The sequence below is a fragment of the Salvelinus fontinalis genome, chromosome 12 (genome assembly GCF_029448725.1).
Source record: "Salvelinus fontinalis isolate EN_2023a chromosome 12, ASM2944872v1, whole genome shotgun sequence".
In the NCBI taxonomy this organism is placed as follows: domain Eukaryota; kingdom Metazoa; phylum Chordata; class Actinopteri; order Salmoniformes; family Salmonidae; genus Salvelinus; species Salvelinus fontinalis.
In genome coordinates this window covers 36028845-36043678 of record NC_074676.1, presented here as the reverse complement: position 1 = coordinate 36043678, position 14834 = coordinate 36028845, and the positions used below count along the sequence as shown (strand labels likewise).

At 43.7% G+C, this 14834-nt stretch overlaps 1 protein-coding gene across 1 annotated transcript in view; it reads left to right on the top strand.

Moving 5' to 3' along the window:
- LOC129867260 (fibrillin-2-like) overlaps positions 1 to 14834 on the top strand; it is a 107490-nt gene that overhangs the window by 11044 nt on the left and 81612 nt on the right. Inside the window, exons 3-4 of the mRNA XM_055940549.1 lie at positions 9131 to 9213; positions 9530 to 9631. Of these exons, the coding sequence (XP_055796524.1) occupies positions 9131 to 9213; positions 9530 to 9631 (185 nt within the window). The remainder of the gene's footprint in view (positions 1 to 9130; positions 9214 to 9529; positions 9632 to 14834) is intronic.

Sequence of the window (14834 nt, the reverse complement as noted above, 5' to 3'; positions counted from 1 at the left end):
GCATTCCCTCTAGACCCGGAGGTCTGTCTACTGGGCAACTTTACTAACACCAATCTTAGGCAAAGCCATACTATAAAGCTAACAGAAATATTGTTAGCGATTGCCAAGAAATGTATCGCCTTGAAATGGAAATTGGATTCCCCCCTGCCAGTTGCAATGTGGCTATCAGAAGTTAATAGTTGTATCCCACTGGAGAAAATTACTTACCGCTTGAGGAATAAGTTAAATACATTTTACAGAATTTGGCAACCTTTTATTGACTATATGGAGAATCTCCCCCCACATCACATTGAATGAACCTCTAGATTATCCTTATATAATGTTTCACACGTAACGTATAATATGTAGCCTACGGCAGGTGACCTTATGATCCAATGTCTCATTATTATTTTTATTTTTTATTGTATGTCTGTATATACACTGCTCAAAAAAATAAAGGGAACACTTAAACAACACAATGTAACTCTAAGTCAATTACACTTCTGTGAAATCAAACTGTCCACTTAGGAAGCAACACTGATTGACAATAAATTCCACATGCTGTTGTGCAAATGGAATAGACAAAAGGTGGAAATTATAGGCAATTAGTAAGACACCCCCCAAAAAGGAATGGTTCTGCAGGTGGTGACCACACACCACTTCTCAGTTCCTATGCTTCCTGGCTGATGTTTTGGTCACTTTTGAATGCTGGCGGTGCTTTCACTCTAGTGGTAGCATGAGACGGAGTCTACAACCCACACAAGTGGCTCAGGTAGTGCAGCTCATCCAGGATGGCACATCAATGCGAGCTGTGGCAAAAAGGTTTGTTGTGTCTGTCAGCGTAGTGTCCAGAGCATGGAGGCGCTACCAGGAGACAGGCCAGTACATCAGGAGACGTGGAGGAGGCCGTAGGAGGGCAACAACCCAGCAGCAGGACCGCTACCTCCGCCTTTGTGCAAGGAGGTGCACTGCCAGAGCCCTTTAAAATGACCTCCAGCAGGCCACAAATGTGCATGTGTCAGCATATGGTCTCACAAGGGGTCTGAGGATCTCATCTCGGTACCTAATGGCAGTCAGGCTACCTCTGGCGAGCACATGGAGGGCTGTGCGGCCCCACAAAAAAATGCCACCCCACACCATGACTGACCCACCGCCAAACCGGTCATACTGGAGGATGTTGCAGGCAGCAGAACGTTCTCCACGGCGTCTCCAGACTCTGTCACGTCTGTCACATGTGCTCATGTGCTCAGTGTGAACCTGCTTTCATCTGTGAAGAGCACAGGGCGCCAGTGGCGAATTTGCCAATCTTGGTGTTCTCTGGCAAATGCCAAACGTCCTGCACGGTGTTGGGCTGTAAGCACAACCCCCACCTGTGGACGTCAGGCCCTCATATCACCCTCATGGAGTCTGTTTCTGACCGTTTGAGCAGACACATGCACATTTGTGGCCTGCTGGAGGTCATTTTGCAGGGCTCTGGCAGTGTAGCTCCTTGCACAAAGGCGGAGGTAGCGGTCTTGCTGCTGGGTTGTTGCCCTCCTACGGCCTCCTCCACGTCTCCTGATGTACTGGCCTGTCTCCTGGTAGCGCCTCCATGCTCTGGACACTACGCTGACAGACACAGCAAACCTTTTTGCCACAGCTCGCATTGATGTGCCATCCTGGATGAGCTGCACTACCTGAGCCACTTGTGTGGGTTGTAGACTCCGTCTCATGCTACCACTAGAGTGAAAGCACCGCCAGCATTCAAAAGTGAGCAAAACATCAGCCAGGAAGCATAGGAACTGAGAAGTGGTGTGTGGTCACCACCTGCAGAACCATTCCTTTTTGGGGGGTGTCTTACTAATTGCCTATAATTTCCACCTTTTGTCTATACCATTTGCACAACAGCATGTGAAATTTATTGTCAATCAGTGTTGCTTCCTAAGTGGACAGTTTGATTTCACAGAAGTGTGATTGACTTGGAGTTACATTGTGTTGTTTAAGTGTTCCCTTTATTTTTTTGAGCAGTGTATAATTATACTTTTTTTTTTTTTTCTTTGTTACGCTCATCTGTTATTGTCACTTTGTCCTATTGTTGTCTAATATCTTGTCATGTTTGTCTTGAATGTTGTTAATTGGAAAATGCAAAAATAAAATACTTAAAAAAAATTAAAAAAAGAACATCCAATAGTCAAAGGTATATGAAATACAAATGGTATAGAGAGAAATAGTCCTATAATAACTACAACCTAAAACTTCATACCATGGAATATTGAAGACGCATGTTAAAAGGAACCACCAGCTTTCATATGTTCTCATGTTCTGAGCAAGGAACTTAAACGTTAGCTTTTTTATATGGCACATATTGCACTTTTACGTTCTTCTCCAACACTTTGTTTTTGCATTATTTAAACCAAATTGAACATGTTTCATTATTTATTTGAGACTACATTTATTTAATTTATGTATTATATTAAGTTAAAATAAAAGGGTTTGTTGTTCATTCAGTATTGTTGTAATTGTCATTACAAATATATATATATATATATATATATATATATATATATATAAAATCAGCCGTTTAATCGGTATCGGCTTTGTTGGTCCTCCAATAACCGGTATCGGTATCGGTGTTGAAAAATCATAATCGGTCGACCTCTAGTTAGAACCTTTGCAAGAGCATCATTAAATCTCAGAGCTGTTTCCCAAAACCATAGTTATTAACGTTGCACTTGAAAATGTTTGTAATCTAACGCCTGCATCAGACCAATCGTAGAACAGCTAAGTGCATCATTAGATTCATTTTTCTTTCCCACGTCACTTTATACAGAGAAGATCTCTGCTAAACATAGAAACACATGGTTCATCTGTCTCTCTGTGACCACCAATAACCTCAGAACAAAGTTGGCTACAAATACAAAGTTACCAATGTCTTGGCAATTGATACAAACAAGCGATATATAAAGATGCTTCAAATGAAAACCGAGACGACTGCATTAATATAAACCATATATGCTATAGGCCTATTTCAATCATATTGGAATACATTTCATGTTCAATCAATTTAGTCATATTTTGCTACTTGTAGGCTACTGTCTGTAATGTGTAGCCTAACATGTGCTCAATGATGTGCCAAATCTGTGATTTAGTACATTTTAAGGTGTGTCAATATTTGCAGCCGTGGGTAGTAATATCTCTCTAGGAGCTGATCCATCGTCAGTATTATAATGTTAAGGTAAGATTTGAATATAGAAAGCTGATAAGGGAGCAGCGCTCCCTTTCTTTCGATCCTATCAGTATGGACACATTCCTCAACAATGCCCTTAGAAAACCTTCTCTCTGCGTGGGGTTTTGGGAAACATCTTTGTCCGTTTTAGGAAAGATCCATTGTTGAAACACTCATAAGCCTAAAAGCCAATTTATGCCTGATTTGAAAATGTGGTTCGGAGGCTCTGTATGGAGGGTGTGACGCAATTGCAGAGGCCTGTAGAGGCCAAATTGAGCTACGCACCGCATCGCCTTGTGCCTCCCAAATTTTGTAACAACTGCGGAGGGCTCCGTATAGCTCCACATTGACATGATTGGTTGACGGTTGGTGGGGGCGGAAAGTTCCAGTATAAACACAAACTCACTTCCTTGACAACTTCCTTCACAACAGCTCTGCTCAGCAAAGTGCAATAAGTATAAATGCCCTGACTTCTGCAGAGGCCGTATCGCAGTAAATGCTGTACAGCTACTGCAGAAGTCGGATTTACCATGCAGAGACTTTGAGTTCCATCACTATCGGGAAACTGGAAGGAGAAAGGAGCAATTAGGTGTTTCTTCTGAAAGCCTTTCAGCTCTAGTTCTTTCACCAGGTTAAAGTTATTTTCCTTTCAGTGGGGAAATGTAAGTATGTTACTAGGCTTAAACAAAGCCCCTGTTTAACCTCATCGACAGCAACCCTTCCAGTTTTATACCATACCCAGCTAACAACAAACGGTCGCACAACTTTCGAGAATGTTCCCTTAACAGTCTTATTAGGTCATTAACTAACTCTTTCATAGGAATGTTCCCAGGATGTGCAAGAATGCTTCCAAGATACCATTCCCTTATTGTCAAATAGAACTTACCCAGAACGTTGTTACCATGTTCTTAGAACTTAAGATATTACTGTTCTAGACACATTTCATGGGAACGTTGCAATAACATCCGTGTCCAGTTTTCTGTGGTTTAGGAGAAGTGCTTTCAACTTACATATGTGACACAAATGATTACATTATGCATGCTCATTTATACAGTAATTATTATTCAACATGTCCTCACTTGGGAGTTGAACTCAAAACCTCTTGATTCACAGCATTCAGATTGTCGTTCTACGCCACCATGTCTGCATCCATTATCAATTCATTTGACTATTCTCTCATCATTGATGATTAACTTCAACAATTGAAGGGCTTTCTGTAAAGTTGTCTGATGTTGGTGGGGCATATTAACCTGTTTTAATGATACTCCTGAGTCACTATGCTCAGTCAAAGTTTTTCTTGAGTGTACTTTTAACAGAGCTGTATTTACTTCAAAGTGCATTCACCCTATTGCTTACACCTATGTCATTGTTTTACTTCTACACCGGTGCCTGGGGAGGAGGGGTTAGGGTTTCTTTTGGACAGGGCCTAACTGTACTGGCCCAATAAGCACATGCCCTAGAGATATCCCATATTGGGACAGTGGTTAGGGTGTTTGTCATTGGTGTTGGTGGCCTTGGTTTTAGACCCACTAAGGGAATCACACTACTGTCACATTCTTCGCAATATATGCGAATGTCATTATTTGGCAACAGTTACAACACACTTCTCTGATCTAATTTAGATGAGTTTCAAACAACAACAACAAACTAATGCACCGGTGACGCTGTTTCACCTTGTGCGGATCCCAGCTTTAAATTGAGCGCTGAAAACAGCATTCATTTTCTATATTCAGGCAAATCCTCTTTGCCTGAATATTGAAAGGCCAGGCTTAGCCTGAAGGAGAGAGCAATAACAACAAACCCAAGCCAAACGGCTAACTGCTGTGTAGAGAGATGGATGTCTGTAGCAAGCAAGCAGTTTATGAACCATTCATTGTTAAAATGTTGTACTCTTGCGCTGTTTTTGTGTATGTCAAAACAGCATTTTTCAAGATTTTTGTACTGTATGGCCCAAAACAATCTTGTTTCCCTTTTCTCTGTTTCCTTATCTGCTGCACTGTTTTCCACTCCCTCCTCTGAGTCCTTCCTCCTCTCCTTAACATCAACTTGTTTTCCTTTACCTCCTACTGATCCCTTTCCCACCGTTCTGTCTTTTCTCCGACTAACCTTTCATTTCTGTCTCTGTCCTTTCCCTCTTCTATCTCTCTATATATCTCTTTATATCTCTCTCTGCCTCTGTCTCACACTCTTCCCTTTCTCTGTCTCCATCCCTCTCTCTTTCTCCCTCCTTCCCTCATTATCTGTCTCTGTGCCATCTGGTAATGCTGTTGGAGTTGTGCTCTTTTCTGCTCTGCTTTCGGTCGATCTAAAGATCCAAACTACAGATCGTCCTCTATCTATTTTTTTTTACATTTTTGATGCTCCCTAACTGTCGAGCGTTCATTTCGGTGATTATTAGCAAGCGAGCTGGACACAGTCAAGAAACTGTATGAATGTAGGCCCATTATCATTTCTACACACTTTGGATTTGGTTTTAGTCTATATGTATACTGATGTATACTGAGTTGGTATTGGTTGGTATATTTCAAACCACCCGCGGCTAGATTGGACCCCCTCGCAGGCCTGGTATATTTAACACCCATGCATTAGAGTAGCCAAACTCAACTTGAGGACAGGTGTACGGATCTTTACATTTACATTTAAGTCATTTAGCAGACGCTCTTATCCAGAGCGACTTACAAATTGGTGCATTCACCTTATGATATCCAGTGGAACAACCACTTTACAATAGTGCATCTAACTCTTTTAAGGGGGGGGGTTAGAAGGATTACTTTATCCTATCCTAGGTATTCCTTAAAGAGGTGGGGTTTCAGGTGTCTCCGGAAGGTGGTGATTGACTCCGCTGACCTGGCGTCGTGAGGGAGTTTGTTCCACCATTGGGGTGCCAGAGCAGCGAACAGTTTTGACTGGGCTGAGCGGGAACTGTACTTCCTCAGAGGTAGGGAGGCGAGCAGGCCAGAGGTGGATGAACGGAACCAGAGAAGGGAACCCAGAGAAGGGTCAATCCAGACCGGATAACATCGCATTTTGTTTTATAAATTCAATACATTATTTTGAGACAGCTTTAAAAAATCAACCGGTCTCAGCGGTCTCTTTAACTCAGCAACCTCTCTTTCCTGCTCTATCTCTCTCTCTCGAAGCAACGCTTACCTGTACTAGTGCCCCGTCTAATCTAATTGCGTGGTTATATGCAAATACAAGAGGCCGCTTCTTACCCAATCACATTAATCCAAATATCCTCAGTGGAACCTTGGGACAAGGAGGCAGAAAGAAACAGAAAGATTTGACCGTGGTTCAACTGTAAATATCAGAGATATAAGGAGCTTAGTTACCAGTATCTTTGTTAATATGGCTTGTTCAAAACAAAGAAAAGTTGACTCTGAAAACCGTATATTCAAAGACGAGTGGATGGAACAGTATTTATTCATTCTCCCCGCAGCTAGCACATCCCGATGTGTCTGATATGCAGTGAGTCCGTAGCTCTCGTGAAAAGTGCCCATGTTTAGCACCATTATGACACCAGGCATAGTAAATTTGATCAGAAGTATCCCCTGAACACGGAGGTGAGAACAAACAAGATTAACCAACTCAAATCCCAGCATGAGAGGTCCACCAAAGTCCTTGTTAATTCCCTGACAGCCCAACAACATGCATTCAGGAGTAAATCAAAGCTTTTTTATCAGAGCAAAAGAATGACAAGGAAACTCAGTTTTCGGGGGTTTTGGAAGATGAAGAGAAGAAGGAAACAGTTGCATTATTGACAGACATTACATCACACCTTAATCAACTGAATGTTAATCTGCAGGGATGGGTCAACGCAGTGTGTGATATGATAACAGAAGTCCGGGCTTTCCAGAAGAAATTGGAGATTTTCAAGAATGATCTCCAGGGAGACCATGTCCACTTTCCCAATCTTCTAGTGCAAACACAGGGAGACAAAGATGTTCCCAACCATGTTGATTTCATCCAGAAGTTGATGGATAACTTCAAGGCTCGCTTTAATGACTTCACTGTTGGAAGAGAACTGTGACAAAGTTGTCAGAAGAAGCAAAACAGATCTTCAGATGGGTAGATGTTGCATCACTGCAAATGTAGTTGATTGAGCTGCAAGAAAATGTGTCTTTGAAGGAGCAGGCTGGTGATTGTGACCCTGTCACTTTCTGGGGAAAGATGGGGCCTGCAGCTTCTCAAAAAACTGGCACTATACATCCTGACCATGTTTGGCTCCACATACAACTGTGAATCAGCCTTCTCCACAATTAACTTTATTCAAAACAAATACCACACCAAGCCCACCAATGAACACTCTCACTCCATTTGTGTCAAAGTTCAAAGCATTGGCAAGAGACAGAAAGTGTAATTTCTCTCATTAATGCAGGGCAAGTTCCAGAGTGACTCAACATGAATATTGCATGGCCCACAGTGACTCAACATGAATATTGCATGGCCCACAGTGACTCAACATGAATATTGCATGGCCCACAGTGACTCAACATGAATACTGCAAGTCCCAGAGTGACTCAACATGAATATTGCATGGTCCACAGTGACTCAACATGAATATTGCAAGTCCCAGAGTGACTCAACATGAATATTGCATGGCCCACAGTGACTCAACATGAATATTGCATGGCCCACAGATGCTCAACATGAATATTGCATGGCCCACAGATGCTCAACATGAATATTGCATGGTCCACAGATGCTCAACATGAATATTGCATGGCCCACAGATGCTCAACATGAATATTGCATGGCCCACAGATGCTCAACATGAATATTGCATGGCCCACAGATGCTCAACATGAATATTGCATGGCCCACAGATGCTCAACATGAATATTTTATGGCCCACAGATGCTCAACATGAATATTGCATGGCCCACAGATGCTCAACATGAATATTGCATGGCCCACAGATGCTCAACATGAATATTGCATGGCCCACAGATGCTCAACATGAATATTGCATGGCCCACAGTGACGTTCTGTGCATTCAGATTATTATTTTTGTTCAACTCTCCTTTGTTCTCCACAAAACATGCACTTTATTTTATAAAAAGATAAATAATAATAATTCAAGGCCCATGTACAATGGTGCACAGTGCACTTTTTTGCATAGACAATTATGCAACCACTTTTGTTCCTCAGCAATGTTGATGCAATGTTGCACATATTTACATTCGAAAGAAGTTGTAATTAATTCAATTTTTTTGTCTCATGTAATGTACATTTTATCTAACAACATGTTTCCTAAGTCGTAGACAACTATGTTTGTTACTACGCTGTACCACAGCACCGATAAAGGACGATATCCATTCACACCAAATAGTAGTTGAGTACCCCTGCATTAGAGGCTCTGAAGACACTAAGAGTTTGGGAGAATTCAGTATGGCTGTTAGGGTACTTGAGGCCAGGTTCATTATGTGTAAACCAGAGACAGACCTGTAGATGTGGTTGGGCCGTTTCCTCAGGGGGATGTTGTGGATAACCTGGCAGACCAGTTAGCCGCACTCCGAGCTGCGTGATGACTCTTACATGTGTCAGGGGTCAGGGCAGCCTTCCGTCCAATAAAAAATGTAAAAAATAAATCCCGGTACCAATCAGCAGGCAGAACCTGGACTCCAGGAGGGGTACTGGGCAGGATGCCAGAAGACCAGAGACCAGGGAGGCTTAGAGAAAGGTGTTATAAATATCTCCTGTTTCTTGGGAAGTTTACATTGAGTATGACTGAAAACAAACTGGTATTTTTGTGTAAGCCCCATTCAAAAATGCCTACCGTTCTGGGAAGCTTCGTATCAACATCGTGTCCGTTTAGAGTGAAAGCCGGTCTCTGGGCACTTGGAAAATAATCATGACAATGTGTATTTGTTGAGGACTTTGCCTAAATTATATCGGGGCTCTGTTGAGTACTGAGTTTGTTTTCCCTGTCTTACCCTTTTGAAGGCCCAATGTGTGTGGCTCTCGCTTCCACTCCTACTGTTGCCCTGGCTGGAAGACTCTGCCTGCAGGGAACCAGTGTATCGTCCGTAAGTACTAATAAGTTATATTACATTATATCAATTTGTTGATGACTAAATAACTTGAGTAATTGTGTGTTGCCTTTGCTAGTCAAATAAATCAAATGGAAGCTTATTGTATTTGTGTAGCGGTTTCCCACCCAATGAAGTGCCACAAACCTGCAGAGCATTTCGCTACACCCGCAATAACATCTGCTAAATATGTGACCATTAAAATTTGATTTGATTTGAAAGAGTTGGCCAAGAAGGGAGCCATCCTCTTCCGGCTGGCTGTGTAGAGGTTGCTGTGACATCTATATGACTTTGTTTCTCTCTCTCCTCCCAGCAATCTGCCGAAACTCGTGCGGTGATGGCTTCTGCTCCAGACCCAACATGTGCACTTGCGGCAGCGGCCAGCTCTCCCCCAGCTGTGGGGCCGGTGCCGGAGGTGAGTCACAACATCCAGCAATTTACCAGAAACTACCCAATACACCCCAACACCACTCAAGACAACCTAACACACACAATGCACCACCACAGCTATAGATACTGGAAAGTACAGCAATCCATGTTGGCACCAATGTTCCATGACAATATCACCATTCTAATTTGCTAAATCTCAAACTGAGTTTGCCTAGGTCGCTCTGTGTATTCATGGGCGCGTTCGACATTGCAGCCGACTTCTGAATCCTTCTGACCCCCCCCCCCCCCCCTTAAAAGATTTTGATGCACTATTGTAAAGTGGCTGTTCCACTGGATGTCATAAGGTGAATGCACCAATTTGTAAGTCGCTCTGGATAAGAGCGTCTGCTAAATGACTTAAATGTAATGTAATGTAATGACTTTAAAGGCGAGTTGAGACTGACTGATCTACAAATCACCTTGCATCATAAATAACTACTCAATATTATTTGTAGATCAGTCACAATTTACCCATGATGCCCCATGGTTTTGATGCTCTCAAACATGGCCCATTTCTTAGCCTGAAACTTTCAGCCGCTTCAGACTGCAGTATCCAGGTCACAGGGTTTGGGAGGATTAATGCACATGGCTGGGGCTCCTAGCCTTTAGAGAAGTACTTCTACAACACTTACTGAGTGTGTGTTGCATGCTCGGCTGGGCCCGGGCAGTCTCGTCAGTCACGCCTAGCCCCTTCAGGCCCTTGTACACGCACACTGAGCTCTGAGCCCTGAGCGCGGGCCTCCCCGTCTGACCCTGAGGTGTAAAACAGGGATCGACTCCACAGTCCAAACTGGTCAGATGCCCCAGAGAGGTCCAACACCAGCTTTATGTGCTGGGAAAACAGTTCCCAAAACCAGAGTATGAGCGGCTAACGTCCCCCCATAGACAAGATAGGCCTCCAACTGATTGTCACACTCACTGCTTCTGCTCTCATACAGTGGGTTTATGGGCTTTTTACAGACCGGCCTTACAGTATTGGGATTGTCCAGATAAACTAGGACAGGAATAGTAGGTCTAGAGTTTGTTTTGTCTGATTTTTGGCAAAGGGTCCAGAAATATTGTAATTCAACACTGTGAGTTGTGTCTATCAATAAAGACTGTTCTCTCTCTCTGACCTTCTGGATTTTATGGGGTCAAGGGTCATGCATGTTTATTACTGCTGATGGCATAAATACACCCATCGGCCAGTACTGGGAAATGGCTCTGTCAAAGCGTGGCCTCTGTTTCATACAGGTTTCGTACAGATCAGCAGTATAGCACTGGGGACTTTCTTGATACTTCATAAAAACCTGCTCTGTCTAAATCAACCCTCCATATGTTTTGATAATGTAGGTTGACCTGTGGCTCTATTTCACTGGGGTGTTGAGTTTTCACTATGCGTCTCAGTGCTTGTTTTTAGTAGGAAAGCAAAGCACTTTGACACCTTACAGAAATTTCAGGCCCTCCTATGTTGCAATACTGCTTTGGGTAATTCAGACTAACAGAAGCTATATAGAGTTGTTGGTAAATACTGTGCATTTCCCTTCCCTTTAATTACATCCAGTCTCTGACACCGTAGTCATTGGTCAGGTTATTGATAGTACTTTTATGGCTCAGAGGCCACATCTGGAATGTAGAGGTTGGAACTACTCGGAAGAAATGAACAACATGTTTTTGATCAAGCTGTTTATATCTATCTTAACCCATACACGTGCTATAGTCATATAGCTGTGGGTTCATTTCCAGATGTCACAGATGCAAATAAACTTTATTTATTTATTCTTTATTGATAAAGTTCATCCCATTGAGATTGTCCATCTCATATTTAAGGGAGACCTGTCCTAAGGGAGATCTGTTGATTATCGTTGAATTTGTTACAACATGGTGCCTGACAAATAAATGAATGTAGACAATATACATATCTATTGGCCATAATAATCTAGTCTCCAGTGGAGCAGTTGTGTCCTGGATCAGTCCAGTCATGTCAGACTTCTTCCCAGAACTATAATTCCCGTTACCTCACAGTCGCTCAGAAACAGCTGTCAACTAACAGGGTCCAAACGGCCTCAGCACAGCTCAACTCTGGGGAAGTGGTATTATATAGATCTATTACACAGACAGAAGAGACCCAGATAAAAGATTTCTGAAGACCTTGGAAACCCTAATCACTTCCAAAGTTCATTTAAACAGTATGGGCCACAGATGAAGCTGGTCCCAAAATATATTTTAATGGAGCTTCTCCAGCCCTATTTGATTAACTTTACTAATCAGATGAAGTTGTGTTTACTGAAGTCCGTAAGTGAAAGATGGAAATGTGATTCAGACAAACTCACCAGACTACACGGTTACTTAAGGCAGATGGATTTGCATGGCAATGAAAAACTTCATGCTGTGAATCGTTTCAGACAAAGTTTGTCAACATTTCAGCATGAGCACTTGTATTTGACGACATGACATCTCCATAGTGAACTTGACGTTGACATGTCACTATTCCCAGGAGCTGCGTAAAAGCCTATACAGAACAGAACACAGTCATAAAGTACTTCAGTGTTCAGACCCACAACCACTAGTTTCCTGTGCTCTCTCAACCCCCCGTAAAAATCCCACAGATGTGGAGGATGCAGGCCGACCCACAGGGCAGCCACACAGAGGTACATTGTGGTTCCCCGGGTCTGTGGGACCCCAACCTCCTACCTGTTGTTCAGCATGTGTGGCGCTTTAGGCACAGGTCACAGGAACGGGCCATCTCTCCCCCCTTTCCATCCCCTCCACTTCCACCAACCCCCCGTTAAAGAGAAAACACATGAACCCCTCCAGCCCCTGAATGGTTTTTAACACAAAGATTCTGTAAACTTAGAGTTGACAACCATGTCTGATGTTCCTCCTACCCCCCCCCACTCCCTTTGTGACCTAGAATCACTTTTTTGGAACAGATGAGAGACATTTGAAAAATGTACTCTGCTTTGATGAAACCTTTGCATGATTACGTCATGCTGGAATTGCCATATTTCATGTTTAATTTCCCTGTTGACCTGAGAAGAGATTAGGCTGAATGCTGTGGGAGTTCAACAATATGGCCCACTGTCCTGGAGCTCTGGGTTGAGCTGAGGTTGAGTCCGGTGAGAATAGACCTGTACACAAACCCATAAACCTGTAGTCCAAAAGCATTCACATTAATCCATCACCAAGTGTCTGCACGAGATGCTAGCCAGGCCTGGGGTCAGAATGGTCGTTAGCTGGACCAGCTGTGTACAGTTAGTCAGAACGCTACTACTGGGTCATTTACAGTAACTGGAAGTTCTAGAGAAACTGTAGGTGAAGAAGGGTTCCAGGAAATTCAGTCATGCTGTATCCCCTCACCACCTCATGAATCACGTCCTGTAAAGACAGAAAGAGAAATGGGGATTAATTACAGTAATTAAGGGGGGGGGGGGGGCATGCAAATATTCTGGGTAGCCATTTGATTAGCTGTTCAGGAGTCTTATGGCTTGGGGGTAGAAGCTATTTAGGAGCCTCTTGGACCTAGACTTGGCGCTCCGGTACCGTTTGCCGTACAATAGCAGAGAACAGTCTATGACTACCCGTCAGGATTCTCATGATGGTGCAGCTATAAAAACTGTTTGAGGATCTAAGGACCCATGCCAAATCTTTTCAGTCTCCTGAGGGGGAATAGGTTTTGTCGTGCCCTCTTCACGACTGTCTTGGTGTGCTAGGACCATGTTAGTTTGTTGGTGATTTGGACACCAAGGAACTAGAAGCTCTCAACCTGCTCCACTACAGCCCTGTCGATGAGAATGGGGGCGTGCTCGGTCCTCCTTTTCCTGTTGTCCACAATCATCTCCTTTGTCTTGATCACGTTGAGGGAGAGGTTGTTGTCCTTGCACCACACGGCCAGGTCTCTGACCTCCTCCCTATAGGCTGTCTCATCATTGTCTGTGATCAGGCCTACCACTGTTGTCTCATCAGCAAACGTAATGATGGTGTTGGAGTCGTGCCTGTCATAAGTAAACAGGGAGTACAGGAGGGGACTGAGCACACACCCCTGAGGGGCCCCCGTGTTCAGGATCAGTGTGGCAGATGTGTTGTTACCTACCCTTAAAACCTGGGGGTGGCCCGTCAGGAATTCCAGGATCCAGTTGCAGAGGGAGGTGTTTAGTCCCAGGATCCTTAGGTTAGTGATGAGCTTTGAGGGTACTATGGTGTTGAACGCTGAGCTGTAATCAATGAATAGCATTCTCACATAGGTGTTAATTGTGCAGGTGTGAAAGGGCAGTGTGGAGTGCAATAGAGATTGCATCATCTGTGGATCTGTTGGTGCGGTATGCAAATTGGAGTGGGTCTAGGGTTTCTGTGATAATGGTGTTGATGTGAGCCATGACCAGCCTTTCAAGTGAGTGCTACGGGTCGGTCGTCATTTAGGCAGGTTACCTTAGTGTTCTTGGGCACAGGGACTATGGTGGTCTGCTTGAAACATGTTGGTATTACAGACTCAGACAGGGAGAGGTTGAAAATGTCAGTGAAGACACTTGCCAGTTGGTCAGCGCATGCTCGGAGTGCACGTCCTGGTAATCCGCCTGGCCCTGCGGCCTTGTGAACGTTGACCTGTTTAAAGGTCTTACTCACATCGGCTACGGAGAGCGTGATCACACAGTCGTCCAGAACAACTGATGCGCTCATGTATGTTTCGGTGTTACTTGCCTGGAAGCAGGTAGGCTTCTGGTAGGCTTGTGTCACTGGGCAGCTCACGACTGTGCTTCCCTTTATATTCTGTAATAGTTTGCGGGCTCGGAGCCAGTGTAGTACGATCCGATCTTAGTCCTGTATTGACGTTTTGCCTGTTTGATGGTTTGTCTGAGGGCATAGCGGGATTTCTTATAAGCTTCCGGGTTAGAGTCCCGCTCCTTGAAAGTGGCAGCTCTACCCTTTAGCTCAGTGCGAATGTTGCCTGTAATCAATGGCTTCTGGTTGGGGTATGTACGTACAGTCACTGTGGGGACGACGTCCTCGATGCACTTATTGATAAAGCCAGTGACTGATGTGGTGTACTCCTCAATGCCATCGGAAGAATCCCGGAACATATTTTTGTCTCTGCTAAATGGAGGGCCACATGGAGGGCAAGGGAGAGCTTTGTACACGTCTCTGTGTGTGGAGTAAAGGGGGTCTCGATTTTTTCCCCCCTCTGGTTGCACATATAACATACTGATAGAAAT